The sequence below is a fragment of the Lepidochelys kempii genome, chromosome 3 (genome assembly GCF_965140265.1).
Source record: "Lepidochelys kempii isolate rLepKem1 chromosome 3, rLepKem1.hap2, whole genome shotgun sequence".
In the NCBI taxonomy this organism is placed as follows: domain Eukaryota; kingdom Metazoa; phylum Chordata; order Testudines; family Cheloniidae; genus Lepidochelys; species Lepidochelys kempii.
Window position 1 is genome coordinate 204,316,151 of NC_133258.1, and position 14,375 is coordinate 204,330,525.

The 14,375-nt window shown below is 44.8% G+C and overlaps 2 protein-coding genes across 9 annotated transcripts in view; one reads left to right on the forward strand and one right to left on the reverse strand.

Moving 5' to 3' along the window:
* Positions 1–394: 394 nt before the first annotated feature.
* LOC140909741 (baculoviral IAP repeat-containing protein 5-like) lies at positions 395–3,968 on the forward strand. The gene is made up of 4 exons (XM_073339755.1): positions 395–571; positions 800–909; positions 2,577–2,694; positions 2,919–3,968. Exons 1-4 carry the CDS (start codon positions 449–451, stop codon positions 3,000–3,002), a joined length of 435 nt encoding a protein of 144 aa, XP_073195856.1. The 5' UTR covers positions 395–448; the 3' UTR covers positions 3,003–3,968.
* Positions 3,281–14,375, reverse strand: part of DZANK1 (double zinc ribbon and ankyrin repeat domains 1) — a 34,510-nt gene continuing 23,415 nt past the window's right edge. For 7 of the 8 annotated variants that reach the window (XM_073339745.1, XM_073339744.1, XM_073339743.1 and 4 more), the window contains 8 exons: positions 13,851–13,954; positions 11,307–11,381; positions 10,300–10,396; positions 7,834–7,928; positions 6,216–6,296; positions 4,764–4,891; positions 4,160–4,234; positions 3,281–3,887 (listed from right to left, as the gene is read on the reverse strand). In XM_073339745.1, the coding sequence (XP_073195846.1) occupies positions 3,722–3,887; positions 4,160–4,234; positions 4,764–4,891; positions 6,216–6,296; positions 7,834–7,928; positions 10,300–10,396; positions 11,307–11,381; positions 13,851–13,954 (821 nt within the window). In that variant the 3' untranslated portion in view covers positions 3,281–3,721. The remainder of the gene's footprint in view (positions 3,888–4,159; positions 4,235–4,763; positions 4,892–6,215; positions 6,297–7,833; positions 7,929–10,299; positions 10,397–11,306; positions 11,382–13,850; positions 13,955–14,375) is intronic. The other variant, XM_073339749.1, reaches the window with a different exon arrangement.

Consider the following 14,375-nt stretch of genomic DNA (forward strand, 5'->3'; position numbering starts at 1 on the left):
ATCCCCCATGCCCCCCCTCAGGTCAACCCCCCCACAGCCCTGACACCCCCACATCTGCGCATGGCCCCGATGCCCTCCCCATGGCCCCTCCCTCAGGCCAACATCCCCCCACGGTCCCGCTCTCATCTAAACACCCCCAAAGCCTTGACACCCCCACAACCCTCATGGCCCCGATGTCCCCACAGCCCCTCCCTCACATCAACCCCCCCCCACACACACACACACTCACACTCACACTCACACTCACTCAACCCCCCCCCATCAACACCCCCAGGCCCCGCCCCGTCTCTCTGTGACGCGCTACCCACGCACGAGGGTGCAACCGCTATAACGGCCCGCCCCGCCTAACCCCTCCCCCGCCCCAACTACAGCTCCCAGGGTGCCCCGCGCGCGCGGCCGCGCCCCGTCCCGGCAGCCCCCGCGCCGCCGCCGCCGCCGGGATTTGAAGATGAAGTGCCCCGCGGCCGCCGCGCTCCTGCCCGCCGAGTGGCAGCTCTACCTGAGCGAGGCCCGCCTGGCCACCTACCGCAGCTGGCCCTTCACCGAGGGCTGCGCCTGCACCCCGGAGCGGGTGAGGCTGGGAGCCGGGGCCCTCCCTCCCCCACGCCCGCCGCGCTGCGAGCGGCCCGTTCCCCGGCCCCAGGCTCCCCGCGGCTGCGGGCGGGGATCTCCGGCCTCTCCCGCGGGCCCCTGCTGTGCCCGCCGCCAGCCCCCGCGGGGCGGTCGGTCCCACCTGTCGGGAAGGAGCGCGGTGGTCTTGCTGATCCGGCTTTCTCCTCTCTCTCCCCCCCCCACCCAGATGGCAGAAGCCGGATTCGTCCACTGCCCCAGCGAGAATGGGCCTGATGTGGTTCAGTGCTTCTTCTGCTTCAAGGAGCTGGAAGGCTGGGAGCCTGAGGATGACCCCATGTAAGTATCCCCGTCCACGGGGGCCACCATCGCCCGGCGCCCTGCCCACAGAGAGAAGCTGCCCGTAACAGGGGAGACGAGACCCCTGCAAACCAGGGTGCCGAAAGGTCCCATGGCAGCCTTCATTTTCTTGGCCATGTGGCACGTTGTCTAATTACACATCACTGAAGCTACCCAGCGTCTGCCTCTTGGGTGGAGTTGTCTCCTGATTATTGCAGGACTACAGGCTTATGTACTGGGTTTATGCTCCTCAGAGGAGAACAGGGCGCCTCTGCTGCCCCAGGCCTGCTTTGGTAGCTGGGCCCAACGTTCTCCTAAGTATCACAAGGAAAACGAATGTCCTGTGTGTGTCCTCAGTAAGTAACTTGAATTTTTACTCAGGAGTGGAGCCAGTCTATTGGACCTCCATAGAAGGAGTTCCACTGTAGGAACCCACAGTAGCTTTCCCCCTCTGGGGGCGTGTGAAAGTCACAAACACAGAGGTCCGCTAAATATGGGAGTGAAGCCAGAGTACCATACTATGCAAGACAGGTTTCAGAATAACAGCCGTGTTGGTCTGTATTCGCAAAAAGAAAAGGAGGACTTGTGGCACCTTAGAGACTAACCAATTTATTTGTGCAAGACAACACATCACTGAGCAACAACTGGAACACTCCTGTCTTTAGCCTCCTCTAGGACCTTGTTCTTCACTCATGCCAAGTGAGACATGGTTACATTCTACTTTTCTTAACTAATAGCAATCAGAACAGAGGACTAGGATCCTTTAAATAGTTCCCTGAACCCACAGCCCAGTTGCTACTATGGGTTTGGGACTGAGCCCTGAGGAGACTGAAGGGGCTGAGAGTGAGGAAAGTACTTTAGGATTGAAATGCCAGCTGAACCTCAATGGTGGAGTGTTTTAGCAAAATACCAGTAACTTGGTATCTTCTCAGTATTGCAGGGAGTGACTCACTTGTGGCTCTGTGACTAGTGGACATATGGTAGAGCAGAGGTTCTCAAACTTTTTGTTGACAGACCCCTTTTCAAATGTAATGTTAATCACAAACTCCCAACTGATGAACTGATTGACAAAAGTATGTATACTTCATATAAACATGTACTGTTAGTAATGTTTTAAGAAAAAGAGTGTAAGAGATACCTGTGAGATGGGTGTGTCTGCTTCTTTCTGCAGCCTCTATCCAGAGGCAATGGATGTGTGTGTGCACGCAGATGTGCCCTGCCAGATTTCTGTCTTCCTTTTGGCCCTGCTACCTGAAGAGCTGATGTAGCAGGGCCGAACAGTGGTGTCTCTCCTTGGCTAGCTGCTGCCTGCTCATGCAGTCAGTGGTTGTGAGGCAACTCCTTCTGATGGCAGGGGGAGATCTCTCTTCTGCAGTGACACACTGCAATTTTTAGTTGCGTGACAGGTGAGGTGGAGGTGGCACTGCCTCCCTGGGCCCATGAACATTTTGATGGCTCCCCCTGCCATCAGAAGGGGTTGCCCCACACCATTGACTCCACAAGCAGGACCCCACATGGCCCCCCGGATGTCGCCTCTGCTCGTAACATTTTGTGGAGCCCATGTGCAGTCTCTAAGGACCCCAATTTGAGAACTCTTGTGGTGGAGGATGGGGTGAAAGCAAGTAACTATTTGTGCCTTTAACATGAGCCTGGTCTCCCTTTCCTAGGGATGAGCACAGGAAACACTCCTCTGGCTGCGCTTTTCTCTCCCTCCGTAAGAACCCTGTTGACCTGACACTTCAGGAGTTCCTGAAACTGGACAAGGAACGAACAAGAAACGTGATTGTACGTACAGCTCAGAATTGGGGTGTGTGTGTTAGGCCTCTATTCCAAAAGGCTAAGGTAGCCTCCAGTCCTAGGACCTGTTGGGTCAGCCAGCATGTCAACTTGAAGTTCCCTCCCTTTGCCCTGGGGGGAGTGCTGAGCTGCAGTACCTTGTCCTTTTCCACCAAGCTGAGTGTGATACTGCCTGTACTAAGCTGAAGGAATTTTATTTTTGATCTTTCCAGAAAAAGCAAATCTCTCAGAAAGTGACGGAGTTTAAGGAAGAATCAGAGCGTGCACGTCGTGATATTGAGAAGCTGGTCTCCTAGGCCCCTGCGACTTGCCTGTGTGCAGTGTTTGACTTGTATATATGTTCTCTAGAGTTGCCTCTTTGTGCCTGCGTGGTGGTCGTAGCTCACGTCCCTTTCATGCAAGGATCAAAGGGATGTATACTTAAAAACAAAGGGGGAGATTTTCAAAATCATCTAAGGCATTTAGGACTGCAACTACCATTGACGTTTGTGTTCCTAAATCTCTTACATGACTCTGCAAACCTCCTTTGAAATTATTTTGTCTCATGTTGACACATAAATAAATGTCTCAAGGAAACAACGCACAATGATTTATTTAACTGCTCAAACTGAGTATTCTCTAGTGAAGTGTATCAATCTCTCCTATTAGAATAGTTCACATACATTCTTTTTATTTTAAAATGTAAGTTAATCACAGTAACTGCTGTCTTAAGGGCACCACTGCGAAAGTGGTGAATGATCCATTTAAGATTAGGGTGCTGTTGGAAATATCTTAAAGGCACAATTACTCTCCTTGGGCTCAATCCTGTAGTTCTTACAAGTATAAGAAGATTACTTATGATTTTGATATCAAAAGGTGTCAGCTACTTGCTTGATTCAAAGTCCCTTAGTCAGTTTAAAAAAAAAAATGCATCGCCAAGGTGTGCTGTCTTTTAAAAACCAAAAAAACCCACTTTCTTCCTCACACACACACATACACACAGCATCCAGCTCTGCCTTGGATAAGAGAGCTCCAATCAAGCCATGGCCAGACTGATATTCTTGGGCTTGGTCAGTTTGTCCAGCATTCCCTGTCCAAGTTTACTAGCAAACAATGAAATTATTTCTTCATTCCCAGTCTTCAGTGCCAAGTCATATGCTGATAAGCCTTTTCCATTCTTCTTTTTAATGTTTGCATTACAGCTGTAAATAAAGAACAGGCTGCTTAAGCTAATTTAGAAAAGGAATCTGTTTCAATTCACTACAACTCAAAAGTAAATCACAGAGTCAGATTCTGATGCTTACTCGTGTTACAATGTAAGTGATGATATCTGAGTTTGGCCCTGGGTCCTGTTGTACATGTACAGCACAATATTAAGTTGTGGGCACTCAGCTCCTTGCTGGATGAAGCCCATACCTGTTACTGATTACAAGTAGCCCAGAGTTGCACTGGATGCCACAACAGCAGAACTTACCCTAACAAGACTTTGATGCATTTCTTTCCCTCTAATCCAAGCAAAGCTGCCTCATGAAGAGCAGTGGTGTTATGCCTGTATAGGTGGAAAACAGGGTGTACTCAAATAATTTATATTATTTAAAAAGAAAGTCATGACTTTATTTAAAGGAATGTTTTATCTCTACTAGTATATCAACTGCCTCAAACTAGGTGGGAAAATCAAGGACCAACAAATGTAGTCTCCGGTGAGGTGGCTATCTTCTCCTTTTTGATAGGGAGAAATGGTGTAGGAGAGGAGAAGACTGGGGGGTGGTAGTGGGGGAACAAGGAAGGTACCAGTGACAGGAAGATTGAGGGGAAGGGTTTAGGAGAAGGATTGAGGTTTTGTAGAGCTAAAATATGGGGCCACATTTTTAAAGCTGGCCAATTAAAGTGAAGCAATAAAAGGGGTAATTGTCTGTTGATTGACCTGTTTGCAGCTGTGGGTGTGTGTGTGTTTGGTTTTGAAAATTTGATTCATGGTCACTTTAGGAGATTTTAGTCCCTTTTGGTGAAATATAAGTCTCAAGTCCCCCTGCTGGTCAAACTCTATAGAGGATTCTTGTTAGAAATTGCTCACTTACGGTCCTGACTGCTGGTCAATATCAGCACCTTTCTGGACAAGAACTGGAACCACTTCATCATGTCTGTTTAGGACAGCAACTGTTAAAGCAGGTCGGTCTTCACTATTGGTGCAGTTTGGGTCAGCTCCCTGGAATGTGCAGAAAAGGACTAGCTTATTACAAGCTATACATGTTTCAACTCGCCTCCCCGATTTAATATAACAAATTCAGCTTTAGTTGTCACATGTACTGTCACAGTCTCTCTCAAATCTGCTTTAACATTCAAAACACTAAAGAAACAGCCAAACCTGGAAAATTCAACTTTCATGTATTTGTCTTTTTTCGGTCAAGCCCTTGTAGTTGTGCCTAGCACAAAACCAGAGTAATCACATGGGAGGGAGAGAGGGTCAAAGGCTTCCCCACCTATTTGGAGGAGAGACATTGCAGCTGCTTTGTGGCCACAACTCCAGGCAGAGGTGGCGGTAGTGTTGTGATGATGGATTTGGCCAATGGAGGACTCCCCAACCTGCTTGCACCTCAGAGCTCTCGCTCTTCTTGCGTTCTACTGTGCAGTATATCACCATGAAGTTAAGGTGTATGCCCCCACTTTAGGGCAGGCTTGTGGCAGTTCTTCTAAGGATTTGACCTTAACCCATAAAATGGTTACAGAAAAGGTTACTTTTTTCCTTACTACCATGCTGTTGGTGGAAGCGGGGCAAACTTCTCATGTATCTGTTCATTATCAATTTTGGAAGAATCATAGAATATCAGGGATGGAAGAGACCTCAGGAGGTCATCTAGTCCAACCCCCTGCTCAAAGCAGGACCAATCCCCAATTTTTGCCCCAGATCCCTAAATGGCCCCCTCAAGGATTGAACTAGGATATATGCAAATAGATTTTCCTGTTTCTTTTTATTTAAACTTCATTTTCTTTAATACTGGGGGCAGCAAGGCCCAGAGCCTCAAAAATATTTAGGGCTGGTCTACAGTACACAGTTAGGCTGACTTAACTACATCGTTCAGGGCTGTGTAAAACATCATGCCATGTGTAATGTAATTAAGCTGCTCTAAACCCCAGTGTATCACTGCTTGGATGATGGAAGAATTAATCTGTCGTCTTAGCGACAGCGTCCTGGAGAGGTGGATTCACTACACTGACAGAAGAACCCCTTCCGTGGCTGTCGTAAGTGCCTATGCTACAGTGGCACAGCTGCTGTAGCATTTCTAGTGTAGAGGTTCCCTTAGGCTCCTAATTTCCATTGAAATCAGTGGAAGTTAGAAGCCTAAGTACTTTTGAGGATCTAGGCCTAAAAGCTCTACTGCAGCGATTGCCCTGGGAACAATCGTGTTGGGTTATGTTTATTATTTTTCTTATTAAAAGTCATGAAGGCAGGACTAAAGTTTTAAAAAAGAGTAATTTCTAGTTCAGGTTTTCAAGACACAGATCCAGGCCCATTTACTTCATGAACTTACTTCATCAAGCAATTGTTCTACCAATGAAATTTTTCCTTCCCCTTCTGGACCCACTTCTTTCAGGAGCTGTCTAGCCTCAGGCTGTGAAAATACAGAAATCAACAACACTCGATAACATTTCACAGAGTAGAAATATGATCATAGGGAACTCACACTGGCAGAGTAGCGTAAATGTAGCTGAGGGCAGAATTTGGTCTTATGTATGTTAGGTATTTGAACTTCACTAATACACACACAATTTCTACAAAAAAAGGCTGTCTCGCCCTACTTCTGAGCAAATATTGAACAGCAGGATGCTATCGTCAACGGTCATATTACTAAGGTCCCAATCCTGTAATCACTTATACACGAGCTTAACATTACTACCATGAGTAGTCCTATTGAAATAAAATAAAACACAAGATAATAAGGTTAAGCACATACATATCTTTGACAATTCAGGGCCTTCGACTTCCTGTTTTTACAAAATACACTGCATAATATTTACTAGCATACTATGAAGTTTTATCAAATAAAACTAAACTCCAATTGCCAAAGCACTTTAACAAAATACACTTTGTGATTTGCTAGCCTTGCTTTTTAATTGTGTTTGTTCACTTAAGCCAAACTCCAGCATCCAGCCTGAAAATCTGGGCTGCACATGGGTGACACGAGGACAGAAAGAGGTGGGAAATCCTACTAGGCCTCAGAGTCACTCTATGGCATGCAAACTCGAGCCAATGGCGGGATTAGCCTATACAAACATTTTCACCCCACAGTTCCCTAGATCTATGGCCCAGTGGCTTTCGGCTGAGCCTAAATATGTGCTAAGCCCAGGAGAGACTATAAAATAGCAAGGAGTGAGGGAAGCACTTCAGCATGTAAAACGCATACAGTGGCCCCATCACATTGCCACACAGAGGTTCTTGTGAAGTATGGCTTGCAGAAATGTGATCTTTTATTTGGGGTGTAATTCACTGGAAGTGTTTTTATTTTTGCACTGAAAATCAGTTATCTGTTTTTTTGTTTCTTTATTTTTTTAAAAGCCCTGAATTCAGGTACTCATGTTATATTTCTTACAATGTAACATAGCAAGTCTCCTCTTGTCCCCACTGGATAAATGATGTAACCACGTCCATGGTAGGTTGCCTTTAAAGGTTTCCATAACACATTTTCTGTAGCATTAACACTCCCAATTAGTAACAGTGGCAAAGATTCTGGACCTGATCCTGTTCTAATGGGAGTGCTACCATTCACTTCAAAGGGAGAAGAATGGGTCCAAAATACTTTAATTAAGCTACTTGCATACTGTCCAGACAGTAATGCTTTCGTTAAAAAATGAAAGCTATCTAGTTAAAAAAAAACTTTTTCAGGGAGTAGGGGAAAATTTGGTTAAATCCAACTTCTACAAAAATATACACATGCCAACCAACCATGCCTATTTAGAAAGAGAGCCATTTTTTAAACCAAATTTGACTATGTTCCACCTTTCCCTTCCAAAATGTTCTCCTAGACCAATGCATTTAGAAGGTGTTAAAAAATAAAGCAGCCCAGTTTTTCCATTGGATGTGTCGATTAGCATTAGCACTTTGGCAGTCCCACTATCCTTCCTACACTCACAGATTGTACATATACATACAGATAACTTATCTTCTTTTTCTAACAATTTTCTTGTCTTCTTTGTTCTTTTTACTTTTTCTCTGGGGCTTGTGATGCTGTGACCCTCTTCACACACTAAAATGGGAGAATCCAGAGTTAAAACTAAAAGTCATATTAGTGGTGTAGCAAGAACTCAGGAGCCATATGTGGTACATACATTCATACATTGTTGTAGCAGCGTGAAATCAACCCCTATCCAGAGCACCAGCATGAAGCCTACACCCCATTTAAGTGGCCCCTTGTACTGGCCATTTGCACTGGAAATGAACTTCAATTGGAGTGTTTCGGATTTGAATAGCATTGAAAATGGGTTAACTCTACAGACCATGCCACATCCCAAATCTCAAGTGACTTGGTATACAACAGCTCTAATAAGGAAAACTGACAGGAATGTGTAAATGCAGTGTTGTTGTAATCGTGTTGGTCCCAGGATATTAGAGAGACAAGGTGGGTGAGGTAACATCTTTTACTAGACCAACTTCTGTCGCTGAGAGAGAAGCTTTCGAGTTTACACAGAGCTCTTCTTCAGGTGCACGCTTGAAAGCTTGTCTCTCCTACCAACAGAAGCTGGTCCAATAAATTATATTACCTCACCCATCTTGTCTCTCTAGGTATATATAAAAGCATTCAGAAATAAATAAGGCACCATGATAATTCACATGCATGTGCATTCATAAGAGCAGTGTTGATAGTAAATGGCAATAAAGCCAGAGTCCAATAACAGGTGGTCTGATTTTCACGTATTGAGCGTTCACACCTCCTACTGAAACCCATGGGTGGTACGAGTGCTCAGCACCTTGGAAAACTGAGCCCTAGGATTATACATGTAATCATTTCTGTTTCATTTGTCAAATGTAGCAAAACCAAAACCCTGCAAACAACAGCTCAAAAACCTAGAAGTTGTGGCCTTCAGATATTAAACAAACACCTGTCAGGGATGGTCTAGGTATACTTAGTCCTGCCTCAGTGCAGGGGCTGGGACTTGATGACCACTTGAGGTCCCTTCCAGCCCTCCATTTCTCTGATTCTATTACTGCTTGATTAGAGCCATACAGTGTCACTGGGCACGGATTTTACAACTAGGATTCAAAACCCTGAGCTTCAGCTGCACTTACATGAGCTTTTCAGCTATTCTCTGACGATGTAATTCAGTGTCTGTGAGCACTCAACACAGCCTGCACAATGCCTATAAACCACTTAGGCCCAGATCCACAAAGATACTGAAGCACCTAAACCCCAGACTTGTTTGGTGCCGATGTTTCACCCTCTGGGCATGCACACTGCTGCATCCTGTTAGGTGTTCAGACTCCTGTCTCTCCACTTAAGCCCTAGAGTGAGTCACAAGATAGGGGTATGGACGCCTGACCTGCATGCAGGGCTCAATCCAGTAGGCATACTCGGAGGCCCCTGACTGGATCAGGTCCCATTCAAAAACTAGGGTGGGTGGGAGCGGTGCCTGCCTTATAACTTTTAGTCCAGCGGTCAAAGAGCTTGCCTGGGATGGGGGAAAGAGGATTTGAACAAAGATCTCCCACCTCTCAGGAGAGTGCGCTAACCACTGAGCTGTGGCTATTCTGAGGAGGGTAGGGTCCCTCAGTCTGTCCTGCTGAAGCGCTTCCTCTGTGAATAAATAATGAAAGAGTGAGTGGAGCACGGAGGCTGGACTCTGGGTAACACACCTCCCAGGTGGATGCCCTAACCACTGGACCACAGAGTCATTCCCTCTGTGGCCCAGTGGCTATTTAAGTATTTATCCACAGTGGAACAGCTCCAACGTGAGAGCTCAGGGATTATAGCATTCCTGTGAGAGGCGGGAATTGAACCTGGGTCTCCCACATCTCACCGGAGTGCTCTAATCATTAGGATAAAAGTTATACGGTGGGTACCAGCAGCACCACCTCCTTCTCCAGCTATTTTGTGTGGAGAAAGGCAGGCCTAACTCATTCTCTCAAGAAACGCTTCAGGAGCCTAAGCCACCTGACTCCAGGAGAGAGGTTCCTGGTCGTGCACCACTAAGTAAACACAGGCGCTTCTCTGCAGCCCAGATTTAGGTGCCTACATCTTTGAGAGGGATGGAATTTAGCACAGCCCCCTCTCGTTGGCATCTCCCATTGGCTCCCTGCTTCATGCTGGATTTTGTGGATTGCATTCTAAGACACTGCTCTCTTCCCATTCCTAGGCACCTAAGTAGGCTTTAGGGAGTCCGTTGTTGTTCTTTTGATTTTTTCTAGGCACCTAAGAAGTAGGTGCCGCAATGCTTAAGTCCCTCTGTGCATCCCACCTCTAAATCCCACTTACACCCTATTTTGAGGTTTTAAATGTTGCAGGCTGTCTGCACAGTGATAAATTTCCCTGTTTGAGCATCTAATATGTTATTCATAGGAGACAGATTCCTATTCTTGACTGCTGTAGTTAGGTCAGATTATAAAGATATAGGAAAACTCACCCAAACTAGCCTGACTATCATACCATCCATCTCTGCCTTCTGTCACAGTGCTCAGATAATGATTGTCAAACTTCATTGGTTTACCAGTGAGAATATCCTGGGGAATCATAACATGTGGACATTTAATCAGATGATCACATAATTCAGTAATATCCTCAGTAGCATGAAATGGGAGGAAGTTATATATGAGAAAAGATATACAGCTATTTAAACTCTTCAATCTTAGTTAATCCTGTTTCAACACAGGCAAAGGAAACAAGTTTTTAAAGCACCTCACTATTCAAGACTTGTTTTAATGCAAAAATTTGATCACCACCTCAATATTGTGAAATGAAGACACACATCCAAGGAAAACCATTATATATATATATCGATTAAGAAAACCTCTTAACATATTGCTTGTCAAATAAGATACAGCACTAAGAAGCCAAATGATACACCTTCTGAAACACCTTTCATCAGGGTGCCCTCCAAAAGACATAATCTCTGAGTTGAGCTGGATTCCTTGGAAGGATTGGGAATGTGGGTAAACAAGGTAATATTGCAGGAACACGCAGAGCCGCAGAGCAAAATTAGAAAAAGCTCTGGCATGTGCTGCCTCTGACCTGTATTTGGAATTAGAAAACCTGTGCCACAAGACAACCAGTTGCAGTCTGGAGAGTAGGAAGATTTGAGAGCAGGAGGAAAGTGGTATTAAGGCTATTAAAAATCTTCTCAGTTGAAAGAAGAATGTTAATATGAATAGCATACTTTATAAGATGCCTTGGCAATGAATACAAGATAACAGCAACATGACCATGAAGTCTGGTTTGATCAATAGGGATTCCTGTTTACTTAGCTCAAACAGAAAAAGAAAAGACTTTCACTTTAGAAAGGAATAACACCCTCCCAACAAGAGACGTTCTGGAATAGGGTTAGAGATACATATTAGTGCTGAGCTGTCAAACAATGGCTATTGGCTCAGTAGGTCAACTTCTCCAATGATTAGCCTAGTCCCCTAAACTGACCTTGTTTATGGAAAGAGTATAATTTAATCTGAGACTGACTTCATAACCATCCTCATGGACTGTAGCAGAAATAATCTATAAGGAAAAAAGCACAAGTTAGCATCTCTTCTTATAAAAGTACAGGAAGACAGTTTCAGTAATGCTAAGTAGTCCTGATGTGGGCTGAAAGTATTTATCAACTGAACCAGTACATTCATAAATAAATAATACAGTAATAATAATAATTAATAATTCACACTTTACTTCTTTACAGCACTGTACGCACATTAACTAATAATCTTTCCACTGTAACTGAGTGAAGGGGTAAGAATTTATAACAGGTGATATTTTGAGATAAGTAGAGAAACCTGAATGACTGAAAATGCCAAATGTCTAAAAATGATATTAATGATTCCTCACACTCTTATCCCAAAATGTTGTACATGCCATGAAACAGATTCACACCCAGGGCTGCAGAGGGATGGCATTTACACACACACACCCTGCACCCAGAGGGGCAGCTATTGGCAAATACTACGGTGCACAGTGCTCCATAAATACAGTAGATGCAACGGATATGATAAATAGAGATGCTTTACCATGAAGGAGGGCTGGTGCTAAGTAAGCATATTTCTCAGCTGACCTGGCCTCTCTCCCACTTACTTTTGGGCTGCACCATATGGCTACAGAGCCGCAGTGGAGCATGAGTTATGGGCAGCTTGTGCCACCCTGCTCCAGGAAGACTTATCACCGTCGGACAATTGCCACCTGGGTTGTGCCAGTTTGCGCCAGCACATGAGCAGAGTGCTGTATATACAGGGGGGCTAACGTCACCCGCTACTGAAATGCAGCCTGCTGTGGAGAGGAAACGGCACCATTCTGTGGCAGCCACACCATATAAACACTCTATGAAAGTGATTTCAAGAGGAGAAATGGTGTTATTTATAAAATTGAGACTTTAGACAAGTGGCACATAGCTGGTTGGCTTATGAAAGCTGATAAGATTACAATGCAGGTTGGCATCACTACAGGCTAAGAACTTTATCTATATCTCTAGATATATTCTTCATGAAACATGAAAAAGCATTAATAAAGACCAAATATTGGCATTTGCCTTGAATCAACACTGATACTTTTCTTGGCAGAGGTTTCATTACAGTAGGATGATAGAGGCCTAGAAATTGCAGGAAATATCCCTCCTGGAGATGTTTTCCATATCTCTCCAAACTGCATATGCCTGAACCTTCTCTCAAAGAAAACAAATGGCAGTGGGCCTGATTCTCATTTCACTAAAGTCACTTTACACCTTCTGGCAGTGTAAAAAGGCTTTAAAATAGACACCACTCACATGCAGGACCCTGCGCAATGTCAGAGAGGTAATAAGGACGTGATGGGATGCCACACCTCCAAAGAGTGGCATATGGCTACACCATTCCTGCTGCCAGCCACCTGCATTTTCAACTGTTTCTGTTTGGTATGATTTTTGCATTTGTGCCATTGAGAGCAGTCACAGCACGTAGAAGGAACCTCAAATTTCCATCTCCCCAGTATGACCATTTTAGCCATCAATACAGCCCCAGCTAACCATTTTTTAGTGTTGGCTGGTGACATTAAGTCAGCTAATATCCCTAATATGCACAAGCCAAGTGCCTGAGGTAAAAACACATTGTTCCAATAATGGCATAGTTTGTGGCAGAAATAAAGTGTATGACACAAAGTGACCTGCTGCTGTCTACTGGGGAAATTCATCCCTGTGCAGAGGGCCAGCCCAAGGCAAATGCACTACTTATAAGTAGGACTTAAATAGTGCATTGGCCTTGTGCTGACCGAAGGCACAGGGGTGAACATCTGCTCTGGGCTATAATAAAATCAGTTGAATAACACCTCTGCTCTGATAGGTCAGCAAGGCCTTTAAGGTTGTTGTGACCATCTCCCCTAACTTCAGGGGTGGTTCCAAAGAGAATATGTGAGAGAAGGAAGGAAATTATAACTAGAGAGAAAGCAGAAAGAGCTCAACAGCAAACTAAGAAGAAAAAAACGCAATAGAATGAAAGAAGTGAGAAAGAGAGAACAAAATGGGATTAGAAAGAGCAAGCAGGAAAAAAAGTAGGACAGAAATAAAACACAGGTAGATGAATCAAGACAATAATTGGCACAGTTATTTAGGCCAGGTCTATACTACAGACTTCTGCTGCGTAGCTATGTCCGTCAGGGCAGGAAGAGGTGTCTGATCCCTGAACAACACAGCTATGCCAGCAGAACCCCCTAAGGTAGATGTAGCTCCACTAGCAAGGCTGCACTTTAACCGGCGTGGCTTGTTTCATTCATGGGGGTGGTTTTACTATACCCGTACAAAGCGCTGCTTTGTTGGTATGGCTGCATCCACACTAGGAGCACTGTGCTGGTATAGTGCCCTGGTATTCCTATACTGGTAAAGCACTCCTAGTGTAGACATGGCCTAAGGGGCTAATTTTCTAGAAAATAAAAAAGTATTTTGATAAGGTTTATTTGCTCTTCAATTGTTCAATCACAAGAAAAATGTTAGGTGCACAAGCTATTTCTTACCTTTCCCATTCGAGGTTCTCCAATCAAAGCCCTGAACTCTGGGTTGTTCTGAGCATAGCTTCTAAGGTGAGCGCAGACATGATCTAACTGTTTTCTCCAGTACCCTAAAAAGTAGGAGTTATGAAAATACCCTGTAATTGTCATCAATAACGCTTCCACTGATGTGGTGGAGTAAGTAAAGAATTGTAGATTTTGACCAGGACAAAGAACACTGCGTTTTTCTGTAGCAAATCCAGTTTACCACGGAGGAGGAAGAGAAGCAAGCTGCACCCCATAAAGGGGTGAAATAATACTCTTCCTCTCAGATCAAAAGTGGAGCACTGAGTCATTCCTTCCCAGTGCTCCTCTTGGGATGGAAAAGCTATGTGCTGGCCCATATTCAGTGTTGAGTCTAAAGACTCACGTTAGCCCTGTGTGACAGAGAATGTAAAACAATTTTAGGGGAAAAAAAGTTTGCATTAGTGCAATATTAAGCCGGAGTTATCAGGCATGACTGAACTGATTTTCAGGAAATTTGGCTTGCTT